This window comes from Pithys albifrons, chromosome 16 (genome assembly GCF_047495875.1).
Source record: "Pithys albifrons albifrons isolate INPA30051 chromosome 16, PitAlb_v1, whole genome shotgun sequence".
NCBI classification, from domain to species: domain Eukaryota; kingdom Metazoa; phylum Chordata; class Aves; order Passeriformes; family Thamnophilidae; genus Pithys; species Pithys albifrons.
The window spans coordinates 2620243-2637675 of record NC_092473.1 but is presented as its reverse complement, the minus strand read 5'-3'; the positions used below and the strand labels follow the sequence as shown (position 1 = coordinate 2637675).

The 17433-nt window shown below is 55.0% G+C and overlaps 1 protein-coding gene across 2 annotated transcripts in view; it reads right to left on the bottom strand.

Annotated features, from left to right (window-relative positions):
* Positions 1-16099: 16099 nt before the first annotated feature.
* ADCY9 (adenylate cyclase 9) overlaps positions 16100-17433 on the bottom strand; it is a 98315-nt gene continuing 96981 nt past the window's right edge. For both annotated transcript variants that reach the window (XM_071571654.1, XM_071571655.1), the window contains one exon: positions 16100-17382. In XM_071571654.1, coding sequence (XP_071427755.1) covers positions 16194-17382 — 1189 coding nt within the window. In that variant the 3' untranslated portion in view covers positions 16100-16193. The remainder of the gene's footprint in view (positions 17383-17433) is intronic.

Genomic DNA, 17433 nt, shown 5'->3' with positions numbered 1-17433 from the left:
TAACCCTGTGGGTGCAGAAGTCCCCTCTGTGCTGTGTGAGAAAGAGGAGGACTCAGATTCAGAATGTTTGTAGAGCCAGAAGAGTGCAGCAAACTCCTTCTGTGGGCTGTTTGCTGCTCGGAGCAGCGCTGGGATCGGCACTGGGACTGGAGAAGCACAGGGCACTGTGGGGCATTGCAGGGAATGGGGGGTTTGTGGGCAGGCACCTCCTGACCCCCAGCTTGGGCAGGTCCTCGTGCCGGGACCGCGGTGCTGTGGGGCCAGCATGGCTCGTGTTCTCCCCCAAAGCAGAGGCTGCCTGTGCACCTCACACTGCCCACAAAGCACAGCCTTGCACTGCACACCCCACACCCTGCCCCAAACAGCCCCACACAGCACAGCCCCACACCCTGCCCCGTGTGTCCCCACAGAGCACAGCCCCACACCCTCCCCATATGACCCTACAGAACATGACCCCACACCCTGCCCCAAACGGCCCAACAGAGCACAGCCCCATGCCCTGCCCCATGTGGCCCCACAGAGCACAGCCCCACACCCTGCCCCAAATGGCCCCATAGAGCATGGCCCCTCACCCTGCCCCATATGACCCCACAGAGCACAGCCCCATGCCCTGCCCCATGTGGCCCCACAGAGCACGGCCCCACACCCTGCCCCATGTGGCCCCACAGAGCACAGCCCCACACCCTGCCCCATGTGGCCCCACAGAGCACAGCCCCACACCCTGCCCCATGTGGCCCCACAGAGCACAGCCCCACACCCTGCCCCAAATGGCCCCATAGAGCATGGCCCCACACCCTGCCCCATGTGGCCCCACAGAGCACAGCCCCATGCCCTGCCCCAAATGGCCCCACAGAGCACAGCCCCACGCCCTGCCCCAAATGGCCCCACAGAGCATGGCCCCACCCCTGCCCCATATGGCCCCACACACCACAGCCCTGTGCCCCTGAGCATTCTCCGTGTTCCTGGCCCCACGTGCAGGCCTCACTCCCAGCAGAAGGGCTAAAACATGCTAAAAACCCCAGAGTGCAACAGAAATGCCCTAAATCAGGACCAGCTCTGTCACTGGCTCAGGGACAACCCCAAAAGGTGGAGGAGTTCCCAGTGCTGCCAGCTCACCTGAGGCAGGGCACAGGGCATCACCTGCAGCAAGGTAGGAAGAGGCTCTGCCTGGAGAGCCAAACAAACCTGCACTACCCCCCAAAGCTGCACAGAGCCCTTTCACGGTGTCTTTTTAGCCATTTCCCTCCCAGAACCTCACCATGCCAGGCTGAGGGACAAGCCAGTCTCCGAGGAAGAGCCTCTTCCCCCTTTCATCCTGTTCAAACCGTGGGAGATGGGAGGCTCGGAGTGATGGAGAGGACGAGCCTGCAGAGCAGGCAGGGCCTGTGGCTCCAGCTGAAGCTGGACATAACTCAGTGCACACATGGCTCAGGGACAGGGCTCAGGGCCAAGCAGGGTCCTTCTCACCACAGATCCTGCAGCCCCCAGGGCTGATCCACAGCTCCAGTGGGGCCAGGCTGCCCCGAGCACAGGGACAGACATTCCCAGGGTCCCACAGGCTGGGTGAGCCTCTCCCCACCCTCTGGGGAATCTCACAGTTCTGGTGGATCCCTCACCTCAGGTCTGGTCAGGTCACAGTGCCCAGCTGACCCTGCTGCCACAACAGCCTCATTTCAGCCCCGGACATGTCACCTTTTAGGTTCCCAATTTCATCACTTCACTCTCCATCTCCCTCTCCCCTTATCCCACAGGATGCCGAACCCCTTAGTGCTGTTGGATGCCGTGGCACTTCCTTGACACTCAACCACAATTCTGTTTCACTCAGGTCATACCTCCTCATGCCGACAGGGTCCTGCCCCACGGCTGTGCCCCGCACTGTGCCCTGTTCCCCCTGCTCCCTGTGCCGCTCCGGGACGTGGCTGCCCCAGGGCTGCTTCCCCCGAGGCGGCACCGCCGGGCTGCGTTCTCGGCACAGCACCGGAGCGAAGGATCCCGAGGCACTAGGGGGAGATAAAGGCCGGGACATGCCGGGCTGTCCCCTTGTCCCCAGGGCCACCCTGGCCCCGGCTGCTGGTGGGGACAAAGAGTAGAGCTGCAGGTTTCTGCCTGTCACAGTCCCGTTGCTTCGTGGGGTCTTTCCCGGCATCTCCGGTCTTTGGGAAGCACTTCTGGCAACGAGGGTCCTTACAGCATTTATACCTTCATGCAGCAGGTCTGAAAGCAAAAACCTCCCACATGCAAAGAGCTCAGGGGCACCCCAAAAACTCACCCAGGAGGAAGGAGAACAGCAAACAGCACCCAGAACAGGGACCAGCAGGGAAGGAGGAATCTGGGAACCCGGCCTGGAAGCACAGAGAGACACACACTGCAAGACCTCAGCTGGAAGCTCAGCCTGTCACTGGCCCAGCTTCCCTTTCCCAATGCACCCAATCTCAGGTGCACTTGGCACTGGCAGAGCCATGACAGTCTTCACAGGACCCCACCACCAGCAAACTGGGCACCTCCATGGCTGTAAACCATTTCAGGGGACATCTGGCTCTGGGCACCACCCCAGTATCACACCAGCCCTTCTACACAGGCTTCCTGCAGCCCCTCTCATTGAGATGGGAGGACTTCACTAGGCAGAGTTTGGGGCAGGTCCTGGGAGACAAAGAGCCAAACCAGCAAGACCTGTCCCCAAGAGAATTGTTTGTGCCCAGCTGGATCACACAGGGCCCCACAGGTGCTGGGGCAGGCAGAGCACAAGGGCAGCTCTGTGGGGAGGAGCCACTTGAGGGGTCACTTCTCCCTGGTATTGCCTATGGATCAGAAAGAAAAGTTAAATCTTACCCCTTTTTCCAGAAGGAAGGATTCAGAGCATGCCTGGCACAGATTTATCCCAAATGGTCCTGATAAAGGTTTGTACATTGTGATGCCATCAAGCCATGCTGCCCTTGGGGCCTGGGCTCTCTGGGCACATCCCTGAGCTCCCCCCAAAAACCCACAGAGCACCTGCCTCCAAACCTCCAACCCACCCACACTTGTCTTTTCTCTCCCACTCTCCAGTTTGGTCACACCATGGCATTGCTTCCCCTGCAGCCACATCTCTGCTTTGCTCATATTCACAGTTATGTGGAGTTTCAGCTCTAGTTCTCAAAATCCTCACTGGAACTGCTGGTGCTGGAGGGGAACAGGGCGGCTGGTAACGGAATAGGGATGCTGGCCTGGGCCCAGGAGGCTGATGCAGAGGGAGGAAGGCAGAGGGTGCCTGGGCCGGGCTGTTATCCGAGCCCCTGAAGGAACAGGGTGTCTCTGCCTCGATAGGAGCTGGCAAGAGCAAGAGGAGGGAAGGAGATCCTCTGTCAGCACTTTGCTATGCACTGCACTCTGTGTGTTCCCCAGACACACAAACTCCAGGCTGCAGTGGCAGGACACCCATACCCAGGGCTGCTCATCCCGGGTCCTTGCTCCCTCCCAGGCCTGGAAAATTTCATGTTCTACTTCGGCTTCATTGCAGACACATGGTCCAAGAGCAGACCTCTGGTGCATGCTCTGAGGCAGTGAGGCCACACAGGAGCACCCGGAGCTGTGCTGACAGAGAGGGCTCTGCCACAGGGCTCTTGTATGGAAGAGCTCAAGGTTTGTGCTCAGCCCCCACCACAGCCCCTGCACCTTCTGGAGGCCCTGGCACAAGTCTGGGGTTTGCACTGTCCCTGTCCCAGAAGCAGATCCATGGTTTGCAACGCAGCCTGGAAGTACAGGCTCACTTTTCCTGCTGATTCAACAACATTAAATAAGGACCAAAGCATTCCCTGGGATTGCTTGTGGCACCCAGTGCTGTGAATGCAGCACAGCATTCTGTGTGAAACCATCCTGTGCCACCGTGGGACCCCAGTCCAGGCCCTGGGACTGCACACGGGCAGGGACTGGGGTTTGTTTGAATTGTTTCCATGCTGGTGCTTGGCTTTTAGCAAACCATTCCTAAGATCCTGCCATTCTGCTGCACCTTTTACCCATTCAATTCCCACCTCCCAGCTTGGACACAACCTTTGAAAAGGGACATTTGACCTCCAACATCCCCCAGCACTAATCCAGCCCTTCCACAGGCTCTTCCCAAAGGCTCCTGCTCACAGCACCTCGTGCCAAGCCCAACGTGGTCACTTGTCTCAGAGCGTCGAGTACGAAGCATATGCAGGACAGATGGGTACGAGGCGTACAAGATAATTAAGCATGTTAATGAAGTTCATTTGCATCTAGCTCTTAAATTCCCATAAACTCCACGGAGCTGGTAAATGAGAATGGCTGCTTGATGCCACAAAGCAACAAAAGTTTAGTTATCAAAAGAAAATGATAATTAACAAGTCGAGACCCGAAGCCATCAAGGCCCTGCAGGTCCCCGTGGCAGAGCTGTGGCACTCGATGCCACCAGTGCCACTGCAGTGGCCACGGACATTGACACAAAGGGCTGATGGATTTGCTGGACTGAAACATCACAAAACCAGGGAGAGTGGGGGGAATTACTGCTCCAAAGAAAGACTTATCCCAGAGATGGAGGCAAAGCTCTTTGAGTGGTGTGAAAAGGAAGTCAATGGCAGTGTGGGGAGCCAGGTGAGAGCACCTGCTCTGCATGGGCTGACCCTGAAGCAGGACCAGGGCAGGGCCCTTTGGTGAAGCCTCAGCGATGGCACAGCAGAGAAGCAGGTGGGTACCCCTCAGGCAGAGATGGAGTCCAGGGCCCAGGATACTGGGGGTGCAGCTGGAACTTGGGAATCCCCAGGGAACACCCAAGGATACCTGAGGAGGAGGAGAGTAGGAGCTGGCAGATCTGCCCCACACCCACCTTCCCCAGGTGGTTCTTGTGCCCAGCCAAGTCCAGGCCAGAGCTCTCCTGCAAGTCCTCCCCTCCCTGGGAAAGCCAAAACACCCCCTCTGGTTCAGCAAGGAGGGCACAAGCCGGGCAGTTTCCAGCCATCCCTGATCCACAGAGTGGGAGATGGCTCCAGCTGCTGCAGCACCTCCCCCTTACCCCCAAGCTGACAGTGGTTCCTCAGGAGCAGAGACCCCAGGACAAGGTCTGGGGCCTCCCACCACACCAGTAACTCCAGGGTCAGGTACCACTCACCTCCCTGGATGATTTTGGAGCACAAAGGAGGAAGAAGCCAGCAGCTCCTGCACAGCTCCCACTGCTGCAGAGCCTGAGGGGTTGGATTCCTGGCAGCACCTGCACATGGGAGAGGTGGAGCAGCCTCTGGGTTGGCTCTGTTGTCCCAGAAAGCCTTTTGGGAATTGCTGTGAAACACATCCAAGAGATCTTCAGGCTTTGTACTGAAACCCCACATAAACTAACCAAACACAGCGTGGATCTTTCATTACACCCATGGCTGGTGTGTGACACATCCTGACCAGGAACCAAAGCACAGAGAGAGAAGAAACTTTAATGTGGGGTTACCCAGCACAACACAACACCAAACTGAACACAGGAAGGCAGGATTTATTTGAAAGACCTTGGTAAGATTTATTAAAAAATATCCCTTGGCAGTTGACAATCACCAGATCCACAACTGGAACACGACTGGACAACACTGAAACAGAAGGTGAACACCCAGGAACAGCCCAGCAAGGCCTACACACCCTTACTGGCATCAAACCCCTGGGCTGGAACTGAGGGGCTGGGGGCAACCACTGCCTGGGGCCCAGTCACACCACGGGCACCACCTGGTAAGTGCTCCAATACTTACCTGGTCTGTGGGCAAAATCCAGCTATTTAAAACATGGGGAAAAGAACTAATCAGAACCCAGAGAAACCAGACTCCACCTCTCCAGGATTCCAGGAGGACCAAGCTCTTGGTCTTGCTGCAGCTGAGGGAGAGCAGAAAAACAGGAACTGGGAGGTGTGGCTGGACCCATCCAGATGCTGTGGCTGCCCCGTGAGGAGGGTTTGGTGCCACAGGACGTGATGGCAGCAGGTGGCTGGTCACTGACAGGGAGCAGGATCCAGAGGAAACCTGAACATCTTCCTGGGCAGGGGCTCAGGGCTTCCCTAGGGGTTTCATCCCCCAGTGAAACTCCATGAACACACAGTGGGATGCTCATGAGAGACTCCAGGGGAGGCGAGGGGGCAGGTGGGGGTGGGACAGACAGACAGACACGGGGTTTGCTCTTTGGGTCAGATTCCCATTTTGGAGGAACCTCTTCCTGACCAGCCACCCCCACGCAGCCAGTCCTTGCTCTGTGGATGCTGCCTCCAGCGTAACTGCCTCACTCCCCCTTTCCAAATGGATGCAGGGGATCTAAACAAGGCATTGGTATTCCAGAGTAAACCATCTCTGCTAAAAGAGAAAAATAACTGTTTCCAATTCCTCCCCAGTTCTGCCCAACAGAAACTCCCTGTGGGGAAAGGCTCTGCTGACACCTCCCGCCACAGCCGGCCTGACCTCCGGTGGCTGCACCGCCCTTTCCCAGCACGTCCCTGCCCCATCAGAACGAGGGGAAATCAGGAAGGACTTCGTCATCTTCTCACCTGGCACTGGGAACACGAAGGTCAGTTACCACTAACTTTATGTGACAAATTCCTCTCGTGTTTGAAACGCATCCTAGACATGCACCTGATCAAAAATTAACTCGGCGGCTTCTGATTATCAAAGAAACATTGTCAAAGGCAGATCCAAACCTTCTGTTCCAAACCATTCCTCCTCCAGACCACGTGCAAAGGGCTGTGGCTGAAGCAGGGCTGGAGCAAAAATACGAAAGCAAACCGAGTTGGAGTTGACATAGTGTATTGTGAATTACTTCTCAGCCTTTCTACATCTAAGAGAGCGTGAAATGATTGGCTGTACAGTGAAACAGTTCAATATACAATTGATTACAGAGCCGCAGATAATAGGTCAGATCTATGTACACACAGAGCTTCATATTTCACAGATACAACTTTTTTCCACCTCGGTTTTGTCCACAAAGTGTTGGCAGAGTATTTACAGTGAGGCCTCTGCGAGGAAGACCCGTCCCCCACACAGCCCCAGCCGAGGCTGCCCGAGCAGGGGGTGTAAACAGAGCAGTTTCTCTTCCTGCAAGGGAGGGACGAGGTGGGGAACACATGGTGTGCTGGGCAGGAGGGAAAAACAACCTCCAGCTAACCTGGAGGCTTCAAAACACTTTGATTTGCCTTTTAAAAAGTTTTATTTTAACTGGAAACTGTTCTTAGTTAATTTTCATTTCATATTTCAGTAAGGTTTTGATGATGTTCTCAATGCTTTCGATCCATCCCCGTGTGTGTGTGTGCAAGGACAGGCAGTGCTGAAGCCTCGGATCAGTGCTGAGGCAGCTCCTCAAGGAGCAGGGGATGCTCAGGGAAACAGGGGAGGCTCAGGGAAACAGGGGAGGCTGAAGGAAACAGGGGAGGCTGAAGGAAACAGGGGATGCTCAGGGAAACAGGGGAGGCTCAAGGAAACAGGGGAGGCTCAGGGAAACAGGGGAGGCTGAAGGAAACAGGGGAGGCTGAAGGAAACAGGGGAGGCTGAAGGAAACAGGGGATGCTCAGGGAAACAGGGGAGGCTCAGGGAAACAGGGGAGGCTCAGGGAAACAGGGGAGGCTCAGGGAAACAGGGGAGGCTCAGGGAAACAGGGGAGGCTCAGGGAAACAGGGGAGGCTCAGGGAAACAGGGGAGGCTGAAGGAAACAGGGGAGGCTCAAGGAAACAGGGGAGGCTCAAGGAAACAGGGGAGGCTCAGGGAAACGGGGGAGCCTCAGGGAAACAGGGGAGGCTCAGGGTATGCACTGGCTCCCAGACCCACCCCCTGCCCTTGGTTTCAACTGATCACTCCAAAAACAATCCCTCTCAGGCTGTTTGTAGTCAGGTACTGCTGCCCAGCGATGGCTTATGGAGAGGGATGTGTAGGTGTCCCTGTGTGAACAGAGGGTGGGCTGACCCAACCTCATCCCCATCCCAATCCTATCCCCATCCCAATCCTATTCCCATCCCCAATCCCAACCTCATCCCCAATCCCAACCCCATCCCCAATCCCAATCCCCAATCCTATCCCCATCCTCATCCCCATCCTCATCCCCATCCCCACCCCAGCCCAGTGCCCATCCCATCCCCAGCCATGGTCAGACAGCAGCACTCCAATCTCAGGGTTTCAGTGACCAGCTGGAATTTGCTCTCACAAAAAAAGCAAACCCCCAGGCAGGAGGGAAGGTGCATTTCCAAAGGCATCCATGGACTAGCTGCACGAAGCAGGAAGTGGGATGTTGTCCTGGAGCAAACCCTCCCAGAGCTGTATTGCAGTGCCAGGGACGGGGAAAACTCGGCTGTGGGAGCTGCTGCTGCCTGGGCACCACTGTGGCACCTGCATGGCAGCTCCAGGGCACATCCAGCTCCCTCCCAACCACCCACCTGTCCCATCACTGACACCCCTCTCCCCTCCACCTCAATGCTGAAAGACCCTGAGGCTGGGAAAGGAGGAATCCAGTCCCTGCCATTGGCAAAGAGGATGTTTTATGGACATAAGGAGCTTTTCAGGACAATACAACACCTAAAGCCATCCTGGTGGCACTGGGGGAGCGAGGTGACTTTCCTGAGAGCACAGGGGGGAGCCTGTTACCTGTTCCTTGGGAACTCAGGGAGGGTGGCCAAGGTCCTTGTCATCTTTGGATGCTGCTGCTGCCTCCTCACTAACCAGAGACATGCACCATCGAGCAGGAAAAATTCCCAAATATTCAGCACAAACTCAGAACTGGGCTGTTTGTCTCAGCAGATGTCGGAGTTGTTAAGGCTCTTGGCTTTAAAGTTTATTACTTTGGAAGTTTAAAGCTGTACAGTGGGGTGTAACAGGCTCTGTCTTGGCATATATATCTCAACAGGGTCTCTGAAAGATAACTGGGGAGAGGGTCCCTCTGGCAACTGGGGGCTCCTGAGCTATGACCCAGGGAGAGGAACATTTGCCAGTGCTGCCACCCCTCCTCTGGACACGATGCAGTGGCACAGTCAGCTCGAAATAACCCCTGAACACAGCTCTGGGCTCACTGCAGTAAAGGCAAAGCTTCAGAGACACTGAGGAGGCCTTTCCTGGGCACACCCAGACCATGTGCCGTGTCCTTCCCCACCCTGAGGCAAATGTCTCAGCACAGATTGATACAGACCATCTTCAGTTCCAAACTAACACAGAGTGGGTGCGTTAAGGTAGAAAGAAAGGCAGGAGGGACCAAGGGAGGAAAAGAAGGCAAAGCTCCAGAAAGTTGCTGTGACTCATCAGGATGAGGGTTTGGGAATCGATGCTTAAATCAGGGACGTGCAGGAGGTGGGACTGGTTTCACCACACCCCGGCACTGAGCTGTGACAGACTGGTCAGAGCATCACTGATAAAAGCTGAAACTTGAAATTCTACTAACTGTTCCCAGCCACGACCTTCTCTGCAGCTCTTCAGATTCAGCAAACACTGAAATTTCCGCACATTACAATCCGTTACAGTCACAGAGATGCTCTGGGGGCTGAAGCACATCTGGGCTGGGAGACCCAGGGGTGTTCAGCCTTCCAGGGGCTAAAGGGGCTCCAGGAGAGCTGGAGAGGGATTTGGAACAAGGCATGGAGGTACAAGACAAGGGGAATGGCCTCCCACTGCCAAGGCAGGGTTATGTGGGATACTGGGAGGAAATCCTGCCCTGTGAGGGTGGGCAGGCCCTGGCACAGGTGCCCAGAGAAGCTGTGGCTGCCCCAGCCCTGGGAGTGTCCAAGGCCAGGTTGGACAGGGCTTGGAGTAACCTGGGATAGTGGAAGGTGTCCCTGCCCATGGCAGGGGTGGAAAAAGATGAACTTTAAGGATCCTTCCAACCCAAACTATTCCAGGATTCTGTGGAATTGTTGCAGTGAGCCAGAAAACAGGAGAGAACACAGCCAATCATGCCAAAGCTGGACAGGAGAGGCAGAGAGCAGCCTCGGGGCCTTCCCAGAGGTGTGAAAGACCAAAGCACTGATCTGTGACTCAGAGACAGGCACATGGGACAGCTCCTGTGAGGGATCTCTGACTCCAGCTCTGGAGCAGCACAAGGGACACACCAGGCACTGCCTGGCTCCTCACCAGCCCCGGGCTGGGCAGCCTGGTCAGGGCAGGACACATTAACAGCTACAATAAGGTACCAGGGGGGAAAATGCTTCCAGTATCTTCTACCAATCTGTGTTTTCCAAACTAATCTTCTTTCTCCCAGGCCATCACTGACTCCTGGAGATGAGCAGCAAACACTTCTGCATGTGCTGTGCAGCCCAGCCACTCATCAGGGCTGAGGCAGAAGATCAGCTCAAACCATACACACTTGGAAAAGGTTGTATATGGAATATTTGCACTTTTTTCCTACCCTGTGTCTGCAAAGCACCTCCAACCTCCTTATCATGCACCCTCAAACTGTGCCCCTGTTAAGACAAGATACATTCCACCCATTCTATTTTCTCCTTGAACCTCTTCAGAGCCTGACATTTGATTTTAGAAGAAATCTAGTAAGGGCAATAAGCTCCTGGTGTCCTATTTTCACCAATGAAACTCTCTGGACAGAGTTCAGAGGGTGGTGCTAATGCAGATTTCAATAAAATCAGCCTCTTTTAAGGCACCTTGGTGCCCCCCCAGAGCACAAACACAGCTCAGCTTCCCCCACAGCTACCAGGCAGGGACATCATCACTCCTGAACACTCAGATCAGCTTCTGAAACCATCTGACACCTCATCCCATGTTCCCTTCTCATTGTGTCCTCAGTCCAGGCCTGGAAACTCTCGTTTCCACACAGAGCCCCTCGGTGAGCCAAGCCCTGTGACCCAGCCCAGCACCCACAGCTGCAGCACCTGCAGGACCTGCTGTGCCATGGTCACAAATTCCCCCCTTTTCACAGGATGTTGCAGAACCCACCAGTGCTGCACACACAGGACAGTCTCAGCAACCCAAGTTTTACCTCCAGGAAACAAAACAGAGACTGCCACAGCCTGTATAGAGAACTCAAAAGGCAAAAAGCCATTGGAATAAATGACTTTCCTGCCCCCCAACTGATCATAGAATCAATTGGGTTGGAAAAGACCTCCAAAATCATCAAGTCCAACCCTTGGTCCAACTCCAGTCCCTTTACCAGATCATGGCACTCAGTGCCACGGCCAAGCTCAGTTGAAAAACCTCCAGGGATGGGGAATCCACCCCCTCTCTGGGCAGGCCACATGCAGATGCTCCACATGCAGCCAGTCAAGTCTCAGTGTTACCCTGAAACCCCAGCTGGGTTTTTGCAGCTGCCTGGGCATCGAGAGGGCAGCACCAAAGCACTGGGGGATCCCTGAACCTCCCCTGCTCCCACACACAAATCACTCTGTACTTACAGTCAAACCACCCCTGTGACAGTTCCAGCAATTGGGAAAATCAGATCAATAAGTAACACCTGCCTTTTGAGCAGTTACTTCTGGAATGTAACTGCTGGGACGTGGCTGCTGCTCTTCTGCCACCACCAGGAGGAGGAAGCTGCAGCTGTGACATGACAAAATGGCCAAGATCCCAAAGCAAACCTCTCTCCCTTCTCCCTGAGGACACAGCGAGGCAGCGGCAGGGACGGCACCAGCAGAGCCGCTCCGTGCAGTGAGGAAGACACAGGTCAGCAGAGATGAGGACAAGGGAGGCAACAGCCACTCATGTGTCCCACCCAGCCAGAGCAAATGAGACCACAGCAGGGAATAAGGGAGCAAACAGGGCAGAGTCCTTAAATTTGGCACAAGCCCCAAGCCAAGGTGCAGTTAAGCAGCCATGGCATGACAGCAACCTCAGGCACCCTCGGCCTCTTGAGATGCTGCAAAGTGAAGACATGAAGTGACTTAACTGCTCCCTTGCAACACTTCTTGCTGTATTCAGAGTGAAAGTTTTGGAAACAGGTCAAAGTTACTGATTTTAAAATGCTGGAAACCCTAAAAGCTTGGGTTAATACTCAGGAATAAGCTCCTCTTTAGCTCAGGCTGCTATGGTTAAGTGTTTGGTTTGTAGCTCTCTTCAGTTTTGCTCCAGGCACCTCCTTTCTCTCTTTTAGCCCTAAAGTAAGAATATCCCAATACTTGTGTTGTAAAGCCCTTGGCGAATCCATTCTCCCCTCCCCTCATTTTTCACTCTGGACTCTCCCTGGGACACTCTGGACTGTTCCTGGGGCACACAGGAGCCACTGCCAGGCAGCAGCACTGCCTGCTGGCAGCACTCACGTCACCTCCAGCAAAGGGGAATGGTCCTGGGAAATAACAGGCACATTCTGGGAAATAACAGGTTTATCCACCCTTCTCAAACTCGTAATGCCAGATGTAAATCAACAGGAATGCCATTCACCTGCTTCTCCATGAGGAGCCTCTCACAGGCACAGCTGGGAGGAAAACAAGCATTTTGGTGTGTTGGCAACACATTAAGACCTCACTGCTGCCAATATTCTGTGTGTTCCTCATGACTCTGCTCCAGAGTTGGCCCTGCCAGTGGCAGAGGGGACACTGGATCACAAACACTCAGCAATCTGCCCAACCTCCTTCTCTGGGCCGTATAAAATCATCACCATTAAACTACCCTAAAAACTGGCAGAGCTGTGACACACCAACTGTTCTTGTGGAATAAACTCCTGGGCAGAGCCCTCTCTGCTCACTGGCAGCACCACCAGCACACACAGGCATTTTAACAGAGTGAACATGTTGGGAATTCAGCAGCAGAGCTCCACAGTTGTTTTTGTTAGGACATCTCTCCAAAGGCATAAAGGGAAGATGTAAAGGTCCAGCTCCCAGAGGTTTACAACAGAAACAAGCTTCTCCTGGCTCTTTGTGCCTTGACAACCTCCCTCCCCAAATCACACACCAGAGCTGAACCTCTTGGTTTGGCATTACAGAGATTTAATCAGCAGAGCTGGGGCTGGGGCTGTGGAGCTTCTGCTGCTGTCCTGGCACGGAGCAAACAGGGTCTGCTGCTCTCCCAACCTGTCATGGCTTTTCCCAGCTCCAGAGTTAAGGCAGAGGAACGTGGCCAGCAGTTCCCAGAGCAGACAACAGCCCTTGATTTCAGAGTCCACTAAAGCCCCTGTCCTCAGTCCCTTTATTTGCTGACACCAAGAGGCCCAGGTGGGCTGTTTTGGTTTCCTGCTGTTCCCATAAACCCAAGAATCCTCTCACAGCCCCCCATGGCACACAGCTGTGCACTCGGTAGGCTGGAGGAGAAGGGGTTTGCATCCTGCAGTGCTTGAACAAGGAGGAAGGTGCTCTGGGTCCAGGGCCCCATCCAGCACCTTCTGCTTTTGGGATGGAGCACAGGGTGCCAACCCCTCCCGGGGTGCAGGGCTGGGGCTGGGGGAGGTTTGGTTACTGTGCAGAGCCAGCATGTCCCAACTGAGTCCTGCCACTGGAAACAGCTGAGCAGGCAGAGAGGCAGGATGGGCAGAGTCTATAAAACGGGGAGAAAGAAGTGACAGGGAGAAAGAAGTGACAGGGAGAAAGGCTGGACAGACTCTGAGACAAAAATGTAACACTAGAAGGCATGTAAACAATTCTGGACCGTGTTAGCTCCTCAACTGAAGGAAAAGGAACACTGACACACCTCAGCTGAACCCTAGAAATGTTTCAGGGATACATTCTTCAGATGCAAGAGGTATTTGCAGAATTACTACCTGAAAGTTGGAAATGCCACTCACTATGGCAGGGTGGGGGCAACTGTAACCAGGGAGAAGGGAGCTGCTGGAAAACTGTGCACCCACAAACACCTCACGTTGCTGCTCCTCAGGAACAGCCTCCAAGGAGGCAACAGCACTTGTGGCAGAGGGATCTGGGGATGGGGATCCCCTGGATTTCTGTGTGTTGGCAGACTGAGCGAGTAAGATGAATTCTGCACAGCTTTCCTTTCAAACAGAATATTGACATGCATGAACAGCAGCTCCTGTGGGACCAGTGCAGAGTCCTGTGTGACAGACACAGAAATTCCACAGGTTTACATGTGAGAAAGGCTTCAAGGGCTCCATGCAGACCGTGGAGTGGAGATGGATCTCCAGCAGCTGAACAGGAACACCACAATGGATATAGTTTTTACTCATATCCCAAAAACCACATGGGGATAAGAAGAATAACCCACATATTCTGCCTTGAGTTCACATGGGAAGCAGCACTGCCCACAACTGCAGCCCACAGCCAGCATAGCACTGCCTTCCCCCGCTCCTCCCTGGCTGATGGACTTCTCTGGGGCATAAAAATCCTTTATTTGGTGTCCCAAGGAGTTCCCTGGATGGGAATAGTTGAATAGTCAGTATTACCCACAGCAGGGCATCAAACCCAGTCAGGGAGGGGATGGAAGCAGAGGACAAACTGGCACAGCCCAAGGCCTCCATCCCACAGTCCCCTCTGTGCTCTGCCAGCTGCTGCTCCCAGGCCCTGCCCGGAGCCATCCACAGGACTGGGCAATGCTTGTGCTTCTCAGCTCTCCACAGGGGCTGCTCCCCCTGTCCTGCTCCCAGAGCCACGCAGGGAGCACCCTGCTCTGTTCCCTGCTGCCAAAGCACAGTGTGTGTGTGGGGAAATCCTGAAAAATGTTGTGCAGCACCATTGGTTCAGTCCAGAGGGAAGCTGGGATACTCAACTGTGTTTGGTGGCTTCTGAAGTGTCACCAGCTTGGAAACAAATATTGCCTAAGGTAACATCCTCACAGTGGTTGGTAGCTCGAAGAGGCTGAAACACCATCTTATGACTCCCGTTAAACCCACTCGTCTCTCCTGATCCCTTCTGCACATGACAATCCCCAGAGAAAACAAAAAGAGAAAGCCCCAATAGGAATAAAATAAATAAATAAATAAAGGCATTCCCAAAACATTTATTTTGCTTTTCTCTCTCTCTCTCTCTTTCTCTCTCCAGTCAGCTCAGAGACACCGACGTCACCTACCTTGGCCACCTCAGCCGCGTCCGGTGCGACACCGAACGGCGCTGGAGTCGTGAGCCCCCAACTGCAACACTCCTGAGGCCTCTCACTGCTCCTGGAAACCTGTCCCCAGAGCTGGCGCTGTCCCAACCCTTCCTGCATTCCCACACATCTGCAACTCATTGGCTATATGGAAAAGAAGTGTAGCCAAAGCACACGATGGCACGTGGAGGCTGAAGAAAGCACAGGTGAGGGGGAACACACCTGTGGCAGCTGCTCCTCCAGCCCTGCCCACAGGCTGGGCCACAGCAGGGCTGCTCCTCCAGCCCTGCCCACAGGCTGGGCCACAGCAGGGCTGCTCCTCCAGCCCTGCCCAGGCTGGGCCACAGCAGGGCTGCTCCTCCTGCCCTGCCCAGGCTGGGCCACAGCAGGGCTGCTCCTCCAGCCCTGCCCACAGGTTGGGCCACAGCAGGGCTGCTCCTCCAGCCCTGCCCAGGCTGGGCCACAGCAGGGCTGCTCCTCCTGCCCTGCCCAGGCTGGGCCACAGCAAGGCTGCTCCTCCGGCCCTGCCCACAGGTTGGGCCACAGCAGGGCTGCTCCTCCAGCCCTGCCCAGGCTGGGCCACAGCAGGGCTGCTCCTCCTGCCCTGCCCAGGCTGGGCCACAGCAGGGCTGCTCCTCCTGCCCTGCCCACAGGCTGGGCCACAGCAGGGCTGCTCCTCCTGCCCTGCCCACAGGCTGGGCCACAGCAGGGCTGCTCCTCCAGCCCTCCCCACAGCGTGGCACCCTCGCCTGGACATTCTCATGGTGCATTACTGGCACTTTATAGCAGTCTCATATGGTAGATACATGCACATGTCTGTGTGTTACATACAAAAGGTCTGATAACAGTAAAACATTGTTCCGAGAGATATAAAAAACCCAAGGAGTTGCATTAGCCAAAAAAAGTGTTTTGTGAGAAACAACAATAAAAATGATATAACCACAGCTTTTCTTTTCTTTAAAATTAGATAAATACCCAAAGCTATGATTTCACTTGGGGCCTCTGTACCTTGACAGGGAGTCCAATGGAGTATATCTGAAGGCACTTAATATCCTCTACTCAGCTATAAGATGGTTGCACAGGGAGCTGGGGAGCTCGGGGTGTGACTTGGGGCATGGAGGAGAGAGATGGATGAAAAGCAGCCCTGCAGAGCCGTGATCCACACAGCCCCAGGCGCCGAAATGAACACAAACGTACAACCCAGGGGTAGAGAAGGTCTCTCTTGAAAAAGAAAACTGCCAATTGCAAAAGTTTGTGTGTTTCTATGGACAGAGCACTTCATGCAACTCTGACAGTGCATCATACACTCTTAGAGATATTTAGCTTTGTCAGTTCATTGACCTCCTCAGTCCCCGTGTCCTCACTGTCAGACTTCTCCGCGGCTTTGCCAAACCGGCACGTCTCCTCTGCCTTCGCCGCGTCCTTCTGGAGCTTCTTGGCGGAAGGAAGGATGTCCTTGGGTTCTGAGTTATCTGTGCCATGGGCTATCTTATCAGAATTCTGTACAGAAGGCACCAGGTTGGCAATCTCATCGGTGGGAGACCGCCCAATGCTGCCATCCACTTGAACCCGAATGTCTGGAGATATGGACAACTGGTGGTGCGGCACGATCCCGTTGTCCATGCATTTTGGGTACAGGTAGGTCTTCATCTGCCCCTTGCCCTTCACATTGACCGTCCCCCTGTAGTCAAAGTCATAGCCCATCTTGCTGAGGATGCGGTAGCTCTCCTCACTCACCTGGATGCGGCACTCGACGCCGGTGGTGTCCATCCTGCTGGCGATGTTCACCGTGTCGCCCCAGATGTCGTACAGCAGCTTGGTGGTGCCGATGACGCCGGCCGTCAGCGGGCCGTGGTTGAAGCCGATGCGCAGCTTGAAATTGAACCACAGCATGTTGTTGTTGAAGTCGTCCACCACCCGCATCATCTCTTTGGCAAACTCAAAGAGGGTCTGCAGGTGGCCGTGGGGGTGGCTGCTGTCCTGGCACTGCGACGTGTTCAGCCCCGACGCCGCCATGTAGGTGGCCCCGATGGTTTTGATCTTCTCGATGCTGCTGTAGTGGGGGTCGCTGAGCAGCTCGTCGAAGTCCCCGATGAGCTCGTTCAGGACCCTGTAACACTCCTTGCCCCCCTCGTAGTTCTCCTCGTAGAACTCGCTGAAGTTCACGATGCTGGCGAAGATCACGCCGCCGCTGTCGTGGTTTTTGGAGTAGCTCTGGGACACCTTCAGCTGCTCGGCCACGTGGTAGGGGATGATATTCCTCAGCAGCCAGTCCGCCTGATCCCGCATGCTCTGGATTTTGGTGCGGTGCAGGTCGGCCTCCACGTCCCCGTGGTAGTGCAGGCGGTAACTGACCTCAAACTCCCGGTTCAGGAACCACACCAGCAGCAGCAGGAGGAAGGAAACCAGAACCACCTCCTGCCCAATGAGGTCTGCTGGCCTCTTGGTGTCACCTGGCATGGAGCTGTTGCACGGGCTCTTCCTGGAGCTGGAGAGAGGAAAGAACAAACAAGTGCATTAAAACCACAGCCAGGGAACT